Below are 14441 nucleotides of genomic sequence, written 5' to 3'. Positions count from 1 at the left end.
AGATGATTAATAAATGAATAATATTCATAAATACATAGATAATTAATAAATTAAAAATATTAATAAATAAATAGATAATTAATAAATTAATAATATGAATAAATAAATAGATAATTAATAAATGAATAATATTCATAAATACATAGATAATTAATAAATTAAAAATATTAATAAATAAATAGATAATTAATAAATTAATAATATGAATAAATAAATAGATAATTAATAATATTACTAAATAAATAGATGATTAAATAAACGAGGAGCTGAAGTATTACAGCTAAAGATTCTACAGTCGGTGTGAAAGTATTTTTGAACAATAGTTTCCTGCACACCTCCTGTAGCGTGGCGGCTGTGGAACGCAATACAACACTTTAGTAAATAACATCAGTTGTTTACTTATACATTAATGGACAGTTGGAGAAGAGATGTTTTTAATAAAAAAAAGAGTTTCTGAGGGAAATCATGTGCAGCGAGAAACCGCATGAAAACTTTCTGCAGCAAATCTGTTAAAAGGCGAATAAATAAACAGTTAATTTGGTTTATGTTGTTCAAAACAGCAGCGTCGGTGGCGGCGAGGTCCACGTGACCATCGGAACGCCGGGAGTCAGTCAGTCCCACACACACACACACACACACACACACACACACACACACACTTCGATAACCCAACAACAACAACAACATGCAGCTGTAAAATAATCTATTTGTCATAATGCAACTTTTCTAATGGACGTCTTTCCAGATGTTGCTGCTGTGGAGGTTTACATTTTCCAAGGTGAAAGTCCTGGATGCTCTGCAAGAGAGTGTGTGTGTGTGTGTGCGTGTGTGTGTGTGTGTGTGTCACTGTATTAACATGACTTCCAGGGAGGCAGCGGGACTCTGGTGGCGGAGCGCCATCTAGTGGACGTTCCTCGTCATGACTGCAGAAGTTTGATCTCACTAACCAACACTGTATATGTGTGTGTATAAATACACGATTCTAGTTTGTGTATCAACTGTTTTATTGTTGTAAATTTGATTGTGGTTTCAATGTCAGAGCACTTTGTTTGCACCGCGTTTTGAAAAGTGCCGTTATTATTATTATTGTTGTTGTTTTTAATGCTCAGCAGGGGAAACTTCAGTTTTCACTGACGAGGACAAAGCAGGTTCTTAAAATGAAGATATAAATTCATTCTTCTATTCAGGCTCTCCTCTCCTAGCGATCGATAACGTAATAACTCTAAATGCAATAGAGACAATATTGTAATAAAAATGTGCCATTGATTCAATAAGTCTATAAATGCAGAATAAAAAAAATCCACTGAAAATGTAAAACTGGAGCTAATAAAAGAATACATACATATTGTTTGCAGTTATTGTTCATATTGTTGATCAAAATGTGAAATGTGTCATTTATACACCGACAATACTTCCTGTATGGATTCTATAACCATTGTTACACTATTATTACATGTTTGCCCTTTATAACACGTGTTATTACACATCCTTTGACCTCCATCAGACAGTGAAAGTTCTCAGCAGGATAAAATAAAAGACGTGAGCTTGAATGGTCCTGACAGAAACATGAAAACAAGAAGCATCGTTAATAAAAATAATGATGAATTTTCATCGTAAAAACCAGCAGGTCACAGTTCCTGCAGCGGCGGATGAATGAATGAATGAATGAATGAAAACCTGAAACACTTCTAGAGTTTCACTCAGGTTTATTGTGAATTTGACAGTTACGACACTGGAAATAGAAAAAAACCACCGTTTCACACAATAAGGACACTTTGACTCTGGAAGCGACAGAAGAAATAAGCCAATGGGAGAACGACAGGACAGCGGGGGGGGGGGGGTTGAGGACAGGGGGGGGGGGGGGGAGGTTGAGGACAGGGGGCTTGTTTTGTTCACAACGAGACACAAAGTGGAAGAGGATTCTCTCAGTAAGGCCACAAACGCCACGTCGGCGGAGAGAAAACATGAACACATGAAGCGACGTCTCTTGTTGCAACACGACCAGGAAACACCTCGAGCAGATTAAAGCTGGATTAGGAGCAGAAAGAGACTCAATCTGGACGCCACGGGATTAAAACCTGCGCCCGTCAAAACAAAAGCCTGCAGCCAGATGGCGCTGTGGCGCTGCGTCTGAAAACCTCGGGCAGGCAGGTCCTCCTCCTTCTTCATCCTCTCCTTCATCCTCTTCATCCTCCTCTTCCTCCTCCTCCTCCTTCATCCTCCTCCTCCTCCCTCCTCCTTCTTCATCCTCCTCCTCTTCCTCCTTCATCCTCCTCTTCCTCCTCCCTCTACTGACCAGCCACCGCCTGAGTTTCTCCTCCAGATGTCAGCAGCTGCATGAGGCTGCCGGAGGAGGGGCGCTGCTCACCTGACGCCCAGGTGAAGAACAGCCTGAAGAGAGGGAGGAGAGAGGAGAGGAAAGAGAGGGAGGAGAGGAAGGAGAGGGAGGAGGAGGAGAGGAAAGAGAGGGAGGAGGGAGGAAGGGAGGAGAGAGGAGAGGAGAGGAAGGAGGGAGGAGAGGAAGGAGGGGAAGGAGGGAGAGAGGAGAGGAAGGAGGAGGGAGGAGAGGAAGGAGAGAGAGGAAGGAGGAGGGAGGAGAGGAAGGAGGGAGGAGAGGAAGGAGGGAGGAGAGAGGAGAGGAAGGAGAGGAAGGAGGGAGGAGAGGAAGGAGGGAGGAGAGGAAGGAGGGAGGAGAGGAAGGAGGAGAGAGGAGAGGAAGGAGGGAGGAGGGAGGAGAGGAAGGAGGGAGGAGAGGAAGGAGGGAGGAGAGGAAGGAGGGAGGAGAGGAAGGAGGGAGGAGAGGAAGGAGGAGAGAGGAGAGGAAGGAGGGAGGAGAGGAAGGAGGGGAAGGAGAGAGGAGAGGAAGGAGAGGAAGGAGGGAGGAGGGAGGAGAGGAAGGAGGGAGGAGAGGAAGGAAAACCTCAATATTTCTATCCAACAAGCAACATTTAATCATAAAGTAGAACTTTGACTTGTTGGAAAACGAAACCTTCCAACTGGAATGAAGACGAGATCAAACTGATTTTTACACAAACATGTGAACGTTACAATCTGAGTTTCAACATTAATTCAACAAGAGTTCAAGACTGAACCTCGTTTAATGAACGGCTTCAAAATAAAGATAAAACATGCAACTTAACGGTGAAGATGAGAAGAACTTGAGTTTGATGGTCTATAAAGTGATTAAAGCTGAAGTGGCATCAGGTCTTAATAAATAAACAAACAAACAAATAAACAAATAAACAAATACAAATCCTGCTTTCCTGTTGGTGAAACTTGGGTGGAAAGATTCTGCACAGACTCCAGATTAACAGGATTAGATGTTAAATGTCGTCTGCAGACTGATGATCCTCGAGGCGAAGAACAAAACGGCTCCGTGCTTCAATCCCACCGTTTCTCTTTCAGACGGGATTATCGGAGGATTCTCATCTCGTCTGGACTCGACTTTACATTTATGACTTCACATTCATTCACACGCATTTTAATGTGTTTCGGCTCCACGACTGGTATTTATTACAGATCTAATATATCACATCCGGTTCTGCGCCAGTAGAACTTTCTAAACCAGGAAAACGTTTCCTGTGACGATAAAACGTCAGAAACTCAGTGACGTTTTTAGAACCTCGGCGTTCAACACATTTTAAAAACGCAGTAAAATGACTTAACGTGGTTCCAACGTCCCGTTCCGGGGGCATCAAGCTGCTGCCATGCAGAACTCTACGCAACACCGGCACCAGATTATCACAGCCTGAATGCAAATCCATGCAGAAAGTAAATGAACGTGAAATATTCACCCTCTCATTGAGGTTTTCCTCAACAGGAATCGTCTCTTTTGAATGAAATTAAAACAATCTTTCCTTCCCAGTCCTGAATCCTGATCATGTTTTTCTACATTTGAAGTTTATTAAATAAAAACTAGATTATTTTTTTCCACTAATCAAGGAGGAAGATGCTCTATAATCTGGATTAGAGGAGGAAGATGCTCTATAATCTGACATTAGAGGTGAAGATTCTCTATAATCTGGATTAGAGGAGGAATGTTCTCTATAATCTGATGCTAGATGGTGAAGATGCTCTACAATCTGGATAGAGGAGGAAGATGCTCTATAATCTGATGTTAGAGGAGGAAGATGCTCTATAATCTGGGTTAGAGGAGGAAGATGCTCTATAGTCTGATGTCAGAGGAGGGAGATGCTCTATAATCTGGATTAGAGGAGGAAGATGCTCTATAATCTGATGTTAGAGGAGGAAGATGCTCTATAATCTGATGTCAGAGGAGGGATATGCTCTATAATCTGATGTCAGGGGAGGGAGATGCTCTATAATCTGGGTTAGAGGAGTGAGATGCTCTATAATCTGGGTTAGAGTGAGATGCTCTATAATCTGGGTTAGAGGAGTGAGATGTTCTATAATCTGGTGTTAGAGGAGGAAGATGCTCTATAATCTGGATTAGAGGAGGAAGATGCTCTATAATCTGATGTTAGAGGAGGAAGATGCTCTATAATCTGGGTTAGAGGAGGAAGATGCTCTATAATCTGGGTTAGAGGAGTGAGATGCTCTATAATCTGGTGTTAGACGAGGAAGATGCTCTATAATCTGATGTTAGAGGAGGAAGATGCTCTATAATCTGGATTAGAGGAGGAAGATGCTCTATAATCTGGTTAATGAGCAGAAATCCTCCAACACTCACTCAGCGATGAAGTCCAGCGGCGTCCAGGAATCCGAAGTCTGCGTCCGGCATGAACTTCCTGTTCATCGGCGTGTCCAAGGTAACGCTGCCAGATGACAATCACAGTGAGTGTGTGTGTGTGTGTGTGTGTGTGTGTGTGTGTGTGTGTGTGTGTGTGTGTGTGTGTGTGTGTGTGTGTGTGTGTGTGTGTGACGACCAGAAATGAAACGATGCAGGTTTTCATTGTTCCTCCAGGACCAGAGGAATAATGAAAACAGCTCAGCTGACGGTCGTGACCAATCTTCACTGCGTCATAATATAATAATAATAATAATAATAATAATAATTTGGATGCTCTATAACCTGGTTAATGACATGTAGCATAAAGCAACTTACTAACTCATAATAATAAAAACAAACCAGAACAAAAACGACTTATTTTGGTAGATTTGAGGTGAAAATGAAGGCGGAGCTTCAGTCTCTGTTCCCCTGCAGCCTGTTAGTGTGTGTGTGTGTGTGTGTGTGTGTGTGTGTGTGTGTGTGTGTGTGTGTGTGTGTGTGTGTGTGTGTGTGTGTGTGTGTGTGTGGCAGCAGCAGAACTGCAAGTCATGCTGCTAATGCTAACCAGATGTGTCAGCAGGATGTTGGGAGGAGAAGCAGCCAGAGCCTCACTGAGAACCCTGAGAACCCTGAGAACCCTGAGAACACTGAGAACCACTGAGAACCACTGAGAACCACTGAGAACCCTGAGAACCACTGAGAACCCTGAGAACCACTGAGAACCACTGAGAACCACTGAGAACCCTGAGAACCACTGAGAACCCTGAGAACACTGAGAACCCTGAGAACACCTCATGGTGACGAGGCAGAGACGATGCAGGCGAGTCGCCATGCGTCCCTCGTCCCCCTTCACTAGTCCCCTTCACTCGTCCAACGTCCCTCGTCCCCCGTCCCTCGTCACTCGTCCCCCTTCACTCGTCCAACGTCGCTCGTCCAACGTCGCTCGTCCAACGTCGCTCGTCCAACGTCGCTCGTCCCATGTCCCTCGTCCACCATCACTCGTCCAACGTCCCTCGTCCCCCTTCACTCGTCCCCCTTCCACCATCACTCGTCCAACGTCCCTCGTCCCCCTTCCACCATCACTCGTCCAACGTCACTTGTCCCCCTTCCACCATCACTTGTCCACCATCCCTCGTCCCCCTTCACCGTCCACAGGGGGGAGTGTCCCCCCCCCACAGCTCTCCGTCACCCGGCACAACAAAGAGCTCTTGTGTTCCAGTAAACATAAAGCAGGTCCTTCCAGTTCGTCACGGAGGAACAAGAACAATCTCCTTCCTTCATTCACACTGAAATCAGCAGCGTGATGATGATGAAGGTCTGGAGTCACACAGACCAGACATGTTGGTGTCGACAGTTTTACATCAGTTTCGCGTCGTTGAACAAACGACTCGTCACTACGTCTACATCTGGAGACGTCATTTACAGTTTGATTCCAGATGTTCTGTACGTCAGCAGGATCGTCTTACGAAGGAATTTTCACGAGTGTCGTTTTGGCCGCGGGAGAAAACGAGGCGGCGAGCGAGGCTCGGTGAAGGTCGTCGTCCCGCCCAAAACACAACCACGAGGATGTGAAACGAGTCTGACGAGTCACAGCAGAGCCGGGTCACTGAGTTTAACAGTTTGAAAGCTGAAAAACCAACATGGAGGCAAACATTGTGAAGTTTGTTTACACTGATAAAGGTTCTTTCTTCCTTCACAGGAACGTTCCGCCTCAGAAACTGATTTCTGGTCGAGTTCTGCTGCTTTTCTCGGCTGGAGTCTAAAAATAGAACGCGATGGCGCGAGGCGTCACTAATGGAAAACTCTGGCAGCATCGTAAGGGTCCGTTTCTACGACGGCGGCGCTCAGAGCCGCTAAAAACACCTTCTTTTTTTTTTTTTAAATACAGGAAACGACTCCCAAGGTGGAACTTTTTTTCGCAAAACACTTCCACTCCGTCTCCATGGAAACGGAGAAAACACAACGTTACTAAAATGCTGCTTCTGCACGTGCTCAGTAGAGACGATCGGAACAGGGTTTCCTCCGTGGCGTCACCTGGACTTGGTACTTTTATTTTGACAGTCACATCAATAACGACAATCTAACTTGGTGGTCTGTCCATTAGAACGTTCTCCCAGGGTTTACGTTTAGCGCTCATCGTTCTCTGCTACGTCGTTTTTCGTAGCGTTTCCACGGAAACGGGAATCATTTACACAACGCAAAAACTTTTCTGAAACAAAAAATGCCCAAACGATAACTTTTAAGTTTCTCAAAATGGCTCCCAAGGCGGAACTTTTCCTTCGTGGTCGTCTGTGTGGCTTCATTACAAATACCAGCCACAGCGCCCCCCACAGGGCCGGCAGACTCACTACGTCCTTACTGGGAGGAAGATGCTCTATAATCTGGTGTTAGAGGAGGAAGATGCTCTATAATCTGGTTTTAGAGGGGGGAGATGCTCTATAATCTGGTGTTAGAGGAGGGAGATGCTCTATAATCTGGTGTTAGAGGAGGAAGATGCTCTATAATCTGGTGTTAGAGGAGGAAGATGCTCTATAATCTGGTTTTAGAGGGGGAAGATGCTCTATAATCTGATGTTAGAGGAGGAAGATGCTCTATAATCTGGTGTTAGAGGAGGAAGGTGCTCTATAATCTGGTTTTAGAGGGGGAAGATGCTCTATAATCTGGTTTTAGAGGAGGAAGATGCTCTATAATCTGGATTAGAGGAGGGAGATGCTCTTTAATCTGATGTTGGAGGAGGAAGATGCTCTATAATCTGGTGTTAGAGGAGGAAGATGCTCTATAATCTGGTTTTAGAGGGGGAAGATGCTCTATAATCTGATGTTAGGGGAGGAAGATGCTCTATAATCTGGTGTTAGAGGAGGAAGATGCTCTATGACATGGTGTTAGAGGAGGAAGATGCTCTATAATCTGGATTAGAGGAGGGAGATGCTCTATAATCTGATGTTAGAGGAGGAAGATGCTCTATAATCTGGTGTTAGAGGAGGAAGATGCTCTATAATCTGGTGTTAGAGGAGGAAGATGCTCTATGACATGGTGTTAGAGGAGGAAGATGCTCTATAATCTGGTGTTAGAGGAGGAAGATGCTCTATACTCTGGTGTTAGAGGAGGAAGATGCTCTATAACCTGGTTAATGACAGTTTATCATAATAATGAAAACAAACCAGAAGAAAAACGACTTATTTTGGTAGATTTGAGGTGAAACTGAAGGCGGAGCTTCAGTCTTTGCTCCCCTGCAGCCTGTTAGTGTGTGTGTGTGTGTGTGTGTGTGTGTGTGTGTGTGTGTGTGTGTGTGTGTGCTCACGGTAGAATGGCCACAGCAGCAGCTCCTGCAGGCATCCCGCTGTTCTTGGCAGCCAGACTCTGGCACAGCTGGTGGACTGCAGCTTTGGCCATGCCGTAGCCCACCATGCCTGCAGAGTACAGATGTTCCATCATGTCAGTCCTCTGGAGGAACTTCACCTGATGCGTGCAGCTGATTTTTTATTTATTTTTTAATTCATATTTTAGATTACAGATGTCTCTCAGTAAAAAAAATAAACAATCTAAATTATCGGTTTGGATAAAAGGCAACGTCTAAACTCTATTGGTCAATATTAAATGTAAAAAATAAACATTTTAAGAATATAAATGCTTTCATTTCAGGAAAATTTCACTTTTCTTTGCAGAAACGTCCTGAAAATGAGGTCAAGAAACGACTAACACTGGAAATGACGTCGTTTTCATGCGAGGCCACTAGTTGGCGCTGTTTGTGATTGAGGAACACACACACACACACACACACACACACACACACACACACACACACACACACACACACACACACACACACACACACACACACACACACACACACACACACACACACACACACACACACACACACACACACACACACACACACACACACACACACACACACACACACACACACTTAGAGGGATGTTTCCAATCTCCAGCATCTGGAAACCAGTAAAAACTCCCAGCATCTAAACAGGCGTCTCAAAGAATGCAGATTCTCCTCCGGGCCTCTGGAGCCACCGACCAATCAGAGCGGGGGGCGGAAACACATTGGAGTGGATCATCAACCCGCTGGGGGGGGAGGGGAGGGGGGGGGGGGGGCTGGACGGCAGGGCCGGGGTTTTACAATTTCCCCACTCTGGGAATCCTTGTTAAAAAAGAGAACCTGTTTTCACATTTCTAAAACCGCCTGGTGTGGACGACAGGCCAGAAACATCTGGTTCAGGAGAACCAGGTTCCTGGTGTGGACGACAGGCCAGAAACATCTGGTTCAGGAGAACCAGGTTCCTGGTGTGGACGACAGGCCAGAAACATCTGGTTCAGGAGAACCAGGTTCCTGGTGTGGACGACAGGCCAGAAACATCTGGTTCAGGTGAACCAGGTTCCTGGTGTGGACGACAGGCCAGAAACATCTGGTTCAGGAGAACCAGGTTCTTGGTGTGGACGACAGGCCATAAACATCTGGTTCAGGAGAACCAGGTTCCTGGTGTGGACGACAGGCCAGAAACATCTGGTTCAGGAGAACCAGGTTCTTGGTGTGGACGACAGGCCAGAAACATCTGGTTCAGGTGAACCAGGTTCCTGGTGTGGACGACAGGCCAGAAACATCTGGTTCAGGAGAACCAGGTTCTTGGTGTGGACGACAGGCCAGAAACATCTGGTTCAGGAGAACCAGGTTCCTGGTGTGGACGACAGGCCAGAAACATCTGGTTCAGGTGAACCAGGTTCCTGGTGTGGACGACAGGCCAGAAACATCTGGTTCAGGAGAACCAGGTTCCTGGTGTGGACGACAGGCCAGAAACATCTGGTTCAGGAGAACCAGGTTCCTGGTGTGGACGACAGGCCAGAAACATCTGGTTCAGGAGAACCAGGTTCCTGGTGTGGACGACAGGCCAGAAACATCTGGTTCAGGTGAACCAGGTTCCTGGTGTGGACGACAGGCCAGAAACATCTGGTTCAGGAGAACCAGGTTCTTGGTGTGGACGACAGGCCATAAACATCTGGTTCAGGAGAACCAGGTTCCTGGTGTGGACGACAGGCCAGAAACATCTGGTTCAGGAGAACCAGGTTCTTGGTGTGGACGACAGGCCAGAAACATCTGGTTCAGGTGAACCAGGTTCCTGGTGTGGACGACAGGCCAGAAACATCTGGTTCAGGAGAACCAGGTTCTTGGTGTGGACGACAGGCCAGAAACATCTGGTTCAGGAGAACCAGGTTCCTGGTGTGGACGACAGGCCAGAAACATCTGGTTCAGGTGAACCAGGTTCCTGGTGTGGACGACAGGCCAGAAACATCTGGTTCAGGAGAACCAGGTTCCTGGTGTGGACGACAGGCCAGAAACATCTGGTTCAGGAGAACCAGGTTCCTGGTGTGGACGACAGGCCAGAAACATCTGGTTCAGGAGAGCCAGGTTCCTGATGTGGGCGACAGGCCAGAAACATCTGGTTCAGGAGAACCAGGTTCCTGGTGTGGACGACAGGCCAGAAACATCTGGTTCAGGTGAACCAGGTTCCTGGTGTGGACGACAGGCCAGAAACATCTGGTTCAGGAGAACCAGGTTCCTGGTGTGGACGACAGGCCAGAAACATCTGGTTCAGGAGAACCAGGTTCCTGGTGTGGACGACAGGCCAGAAACATCTGGTTCAGGAGAACCAGGTTCCTGGTGTGGACGACAGGCCAGAAACATCTGGTTCAGGAGAACCAGGTTCCTGGTGTGGACGACAGGCCAGAAACATCTGGTTCAGGAGAACCAGGTTCCTGGTGTGGACGACAGGCCAGAAACATCTGGTTCAGGTGAACCAGGTTCCTGGTGTGGACGACAGGCCAGAAACATCTGGTTCAGGAGAACCAGGTTCTTGGTGTGGACGACAGGCCATAAACATCTGGTTCAGGAGAACCAGGTTCCTGGTGTGGACGACAGGCCAGAAACATCTGGTTCAGGAGAACCAGGTTCTTGGTGTGGACGACAGGCCAGAAACATCTGGTTCAGGTGAACCAGGTTCCTGGTGTGGACGACAGGCCAGAAACATCTGGTTCAGGAGAACCAGGTTCTTGGTGTGGACGACAGGCCAGAAACATCTGGTTCAGGAGAACCAGGTTCCTGGTGTGGACGACAGGCCAGAAACATCTGGTTCAGGTGAACCAGGTTCCTGGTGTGGACGACAGGCCAGAAACATCTGGTTCAGGAGAACCAGGTTCCTGGTGTGGACGACAGGCCAGAAACATCTGGTTCAGGAGAACCAGGTTCCTGGTGTGGACGACAGGCCAGAAACATCTGGTTCAGGAGAGCCAGGTTCCTGATGTGGGCGACAGGCCAGAAACATCTGGTTCAGGAGAACCAGGTTCCTGGTGTGGACGACAGGCCAGAAACATCTGGTTCAGGTGAACCAGGTTCCTGGTGTGGGCGACAGGCCAGAAACATCTGGTTCAGGTGAACCAGGTTCCTGGTGTGGGCGACAGGCCAGAAACATCTGGTTCAGGTGAACCAGGTTCCTGGTGTGGGCGACAGGCCAGAAACATCTGGTTCAGGAGAACCAGGTTCCTGGTGTGGGCGACAGGCCAGAAACATCTGGTTCAGGTGAACCAGGTTCCTGGTGTGGACGACAGGCCAGAAACATCTGGTCCAGGTGAACCAGATGTTCCCGGTCCAGGTGACCCAGACGTTCCCGGTCCAGGTGAACCAGACGTTCCCGGTCCAGGTGACCCAGACGTTCCCTTTGGAACCATGTGGAGCCTTGAAGTGGTTCTCACACTGGTTTCCCTCCAGCTGGACGAGTCTCAGGATTTGTACTTTAATCCGGTTGATGTGGAACCAAAGCTGTTCTGAGCTTCACGTCTGAACGAGTCAAACATTGTGGAGGAACTAAAGTCACATGAGGGTGGAGACGTCGCTCCGCCGCTCCACCCTCATGTGATGGTGAAAGACTTATTCCTCCAAAACACAGTGTTTAATTCTCATTATATAAGTCCGTCTTTAAACATATTTAATTCTTTTACTTTTGTCTGGTCTCATTTTTAAGGTTTTTAAAGGACCTTAATCAAAAGTTGTCATTTGTTTTCGTCGAGTCTGTAGAAATGACATGGACGAGCTTTCCCAGGTTGAAAACTTGCTTGTTTGATCTTATAACACTAAACATTATAACCACAATGTATAAAACGCCTATTTGACATCAATAAAATATTGGCGAATATTTGTTTTAGGTGTTATAATTAGAAATATGTGTATTTTTGAGTAAATACATCTGTTTGACATGCAGCAGATTGTTTCCCCTTGATTGGACTCTGTGGAGGTAAAGGTTCTGATCAGACCCAGGATCAGCCTCGGTGGACAAACTGGAGCGCTTTTTTTATAAATACGTTTTTAAAAAACCCTTCAAATGTGACGGTAAATGACTCACATCCAGGATTGTTTCATCTGATTGTAAACAAAGTTCCAGTGTTTGGAAGCGTAAATAGAGACGCTGAATTCTCCCTTCACACTGGGATTAACAACAACAGTGGATCAATGAACAATGTGCTGAGTCATCGTCTCTCTTAAGCCGGCCGGTCTGTGCAGACTGCCGAGTCAGGCCTCTGGATTCAAACCGGCACATGGCGCCTCGCTGCGAGAGGGAAGCGTTTCTGGGTGGAACAGACATCACATTACCGACGAGTCACGTGATAAAACTCAAACGTCAATTTGAGGCTTTGACTTTAAACTCAAACGTTACTTTTCTCACTTAAAACTAGATTTTAGCTCGATGTTTAGTTTCTGCCATCATCAAGAAAGAAAAATCGACTCGATGTGTAAATTTACTGTCGAATTTGACCGTTATAACTCACTTTAAATTGATTTTAGTGCTGTTCAGTGAATTTTATCAATCAGTTCTGCATTTAAATCATCTTTACTGTGATTTCTTCAGTTTCAACGCCAATATTCCGAATAAATTGGGTATTTTATGGACGTTAAGTCAAGCCAAATGAATAAAATGTCATAATAAAACTCTAAATAAGGTTTCTGTTTTATATTGCAATGTGTAATAGTGTATAATACTCGTGTATAGTACTACTAATAATGGTAGCAATAATACAACAATATATACATCAGTAATAATAATAATAATAATAGTAATAGTATACTTATAATAATAATAATACAATGGTACTAGTGTACTTGCACATGTATAAATCTATGTATATGTCGACCGGGTCTCGAGGCCTCGCTCACCTCCGGTGCCCGACTGGGCGGCCTTGGCCCCGGCCAGCGTCAGCAGGCCGCCCGGCTTCAGGTGCAGCGCCGCCAGGTGGCTGGAGATGGTGGAGGTCCACACGCTCTGCTTCCACATCAGGTCCGAGTTCTTGTACAGGTCTGGAAGAGAGTCCCGACAGGAAGTCGTGACGGAGGAGAACCGGCGACGACACGGGAATCAAACGATTGGTGTGAACAGAGTTTGAGACATCAGGAGTGTTTTTTATGCTAACTGGCTCCCGCTAGCCACTAGCCTCCCGAGCTAGCGGCTCCCGCTAGCCGCTAGCCTCCCGAGCTAGCGGCTCCCGCCGCCCGAGCTCTTTTTCTCCTCTCTGGTCTCTTCCAGGCTCAATCTTTCATCAAGGCTCATAAAACACCGTCTATAACTTCAAAACACTGTAAAAACTTGATATTTAAGAGGAAACAAGCCGATATAAACACAACAGATCGAGATCTGCACAACTCGTGACGTCACACATAGGCTCCGCCCACAATGGCCCACGAAGAAGGAGGATTACCCCGGCTTCGTCGCCTGGAGATTACTTGATCGTCCACTAGCCGCCCGAGCTAGTGGCTCCCGCTAGCCACTAGCCTCCCGAGCTAGCGGCTCCCGCTAGCCACTAGCCTCCCGAGCTAGCGGCTCCCGCCGCCCGTGCTCCTTTTCTCCTCTCTGGTCTCTTCCAGGCTCAATCTTTCATCAAGGCTCATAAAACGCCGACTATAACTTCAAAACACTGTAAAAACTTGATATTTAAGAGGAAACAAGCCGATATAAACACAACAGATCGAGATCTGCACAACTCGTGATGTCACACATAGGCTCCGCCCACAATGGCCCACGAAGAAGAAGGGTTCCCCCGATTTCGTCGGCTGGAGATTCAAAATTCAAACAAATTTGTTATGCGACAACAGTGGAGGGGCAGAGTCGGAGGAACCTTACAAGTAGAACCCCAACTATCAGTTTTTGTAAAGTAGTGTTTTACATTTCACCTGGACTTTAATGGACAATTATCTGGACTGGAAAAAACAAAAAAAAACAAAACAAAAACACAAGCGAATCTAAACAGTCATCTTCAATACGTCAGAATTAATAATTGACATGATAAACAAACATGAGAAGAGTTTGAACTCTGACCTTTGGAACTGCAGCTGCCTCCGGCCCAGCCGCCCGCCACGCACAAGATGGCGTCCACCTTCTGCTCCCCGAGCACCCGGGCCACGTCGGCCGTCACCTGCGGGAAACGACGGAAACCGTCACAGCGATCATATCAGATCAGATCAGGTCTGATCTCCAGAACGTCGCCTCGGGCCGAGACGATCATCCGACACTCTCGTTTACGTCAAATAATCCAGATGCAACAAAAACGAGACGTGGATGAAGTCAGACTGCAGCTGAAAGCAGCTGAAGTCTTACACGAGGTGGTTAATGTTTATTCCGTGGAGTCCGGGGAACATCTTGTCCTCGTT

General features: G+C 46.5%; 1 protein-coding gene across 1 annotated transcript; it reads right to left on the bottom strand.

Annotated features, from left to right (window-relative positions):
• Nucleotides 1–1692: 1692 nt before the first annotated feature.
• Nucleotides 1693–14206, bottom strand: LOC308148281 (dihydropteridine reductase-like; the record flags this gene model as incomplete). Its single annotated transcript, XM_080521727.1, is given in 6 exon segments — nt 1693–2391; nt 4691–4722; nt 4724–4775; nt 8031–8139; nt 12954–13094; nt 14110–14206. Coding segments are annotated over 6 exon segments (534 nt in total), but the record flags the coding sequence as incomplete, so codon positions are not given.
• Nucleotides 14207–14441: the final 235 nt, after the last annotated feature.

Source organism: Blennius ocellaris (genome assembly GCF_963422515.1).
Source record: "Blennius ocellaris genome assembly, contig: SCAFFOLD_439, whole genome shotgun sequence".
NCBI classification, from domain to species: Eukaryota; Metazoa; Chordata; class Actinopteri; order Blenniiformes; family Blenniidae; genus Blennius; species Blennius ocellaris.
This window is presented reverse-complemented; position numbering and strand designations above follow the sequence as displayed.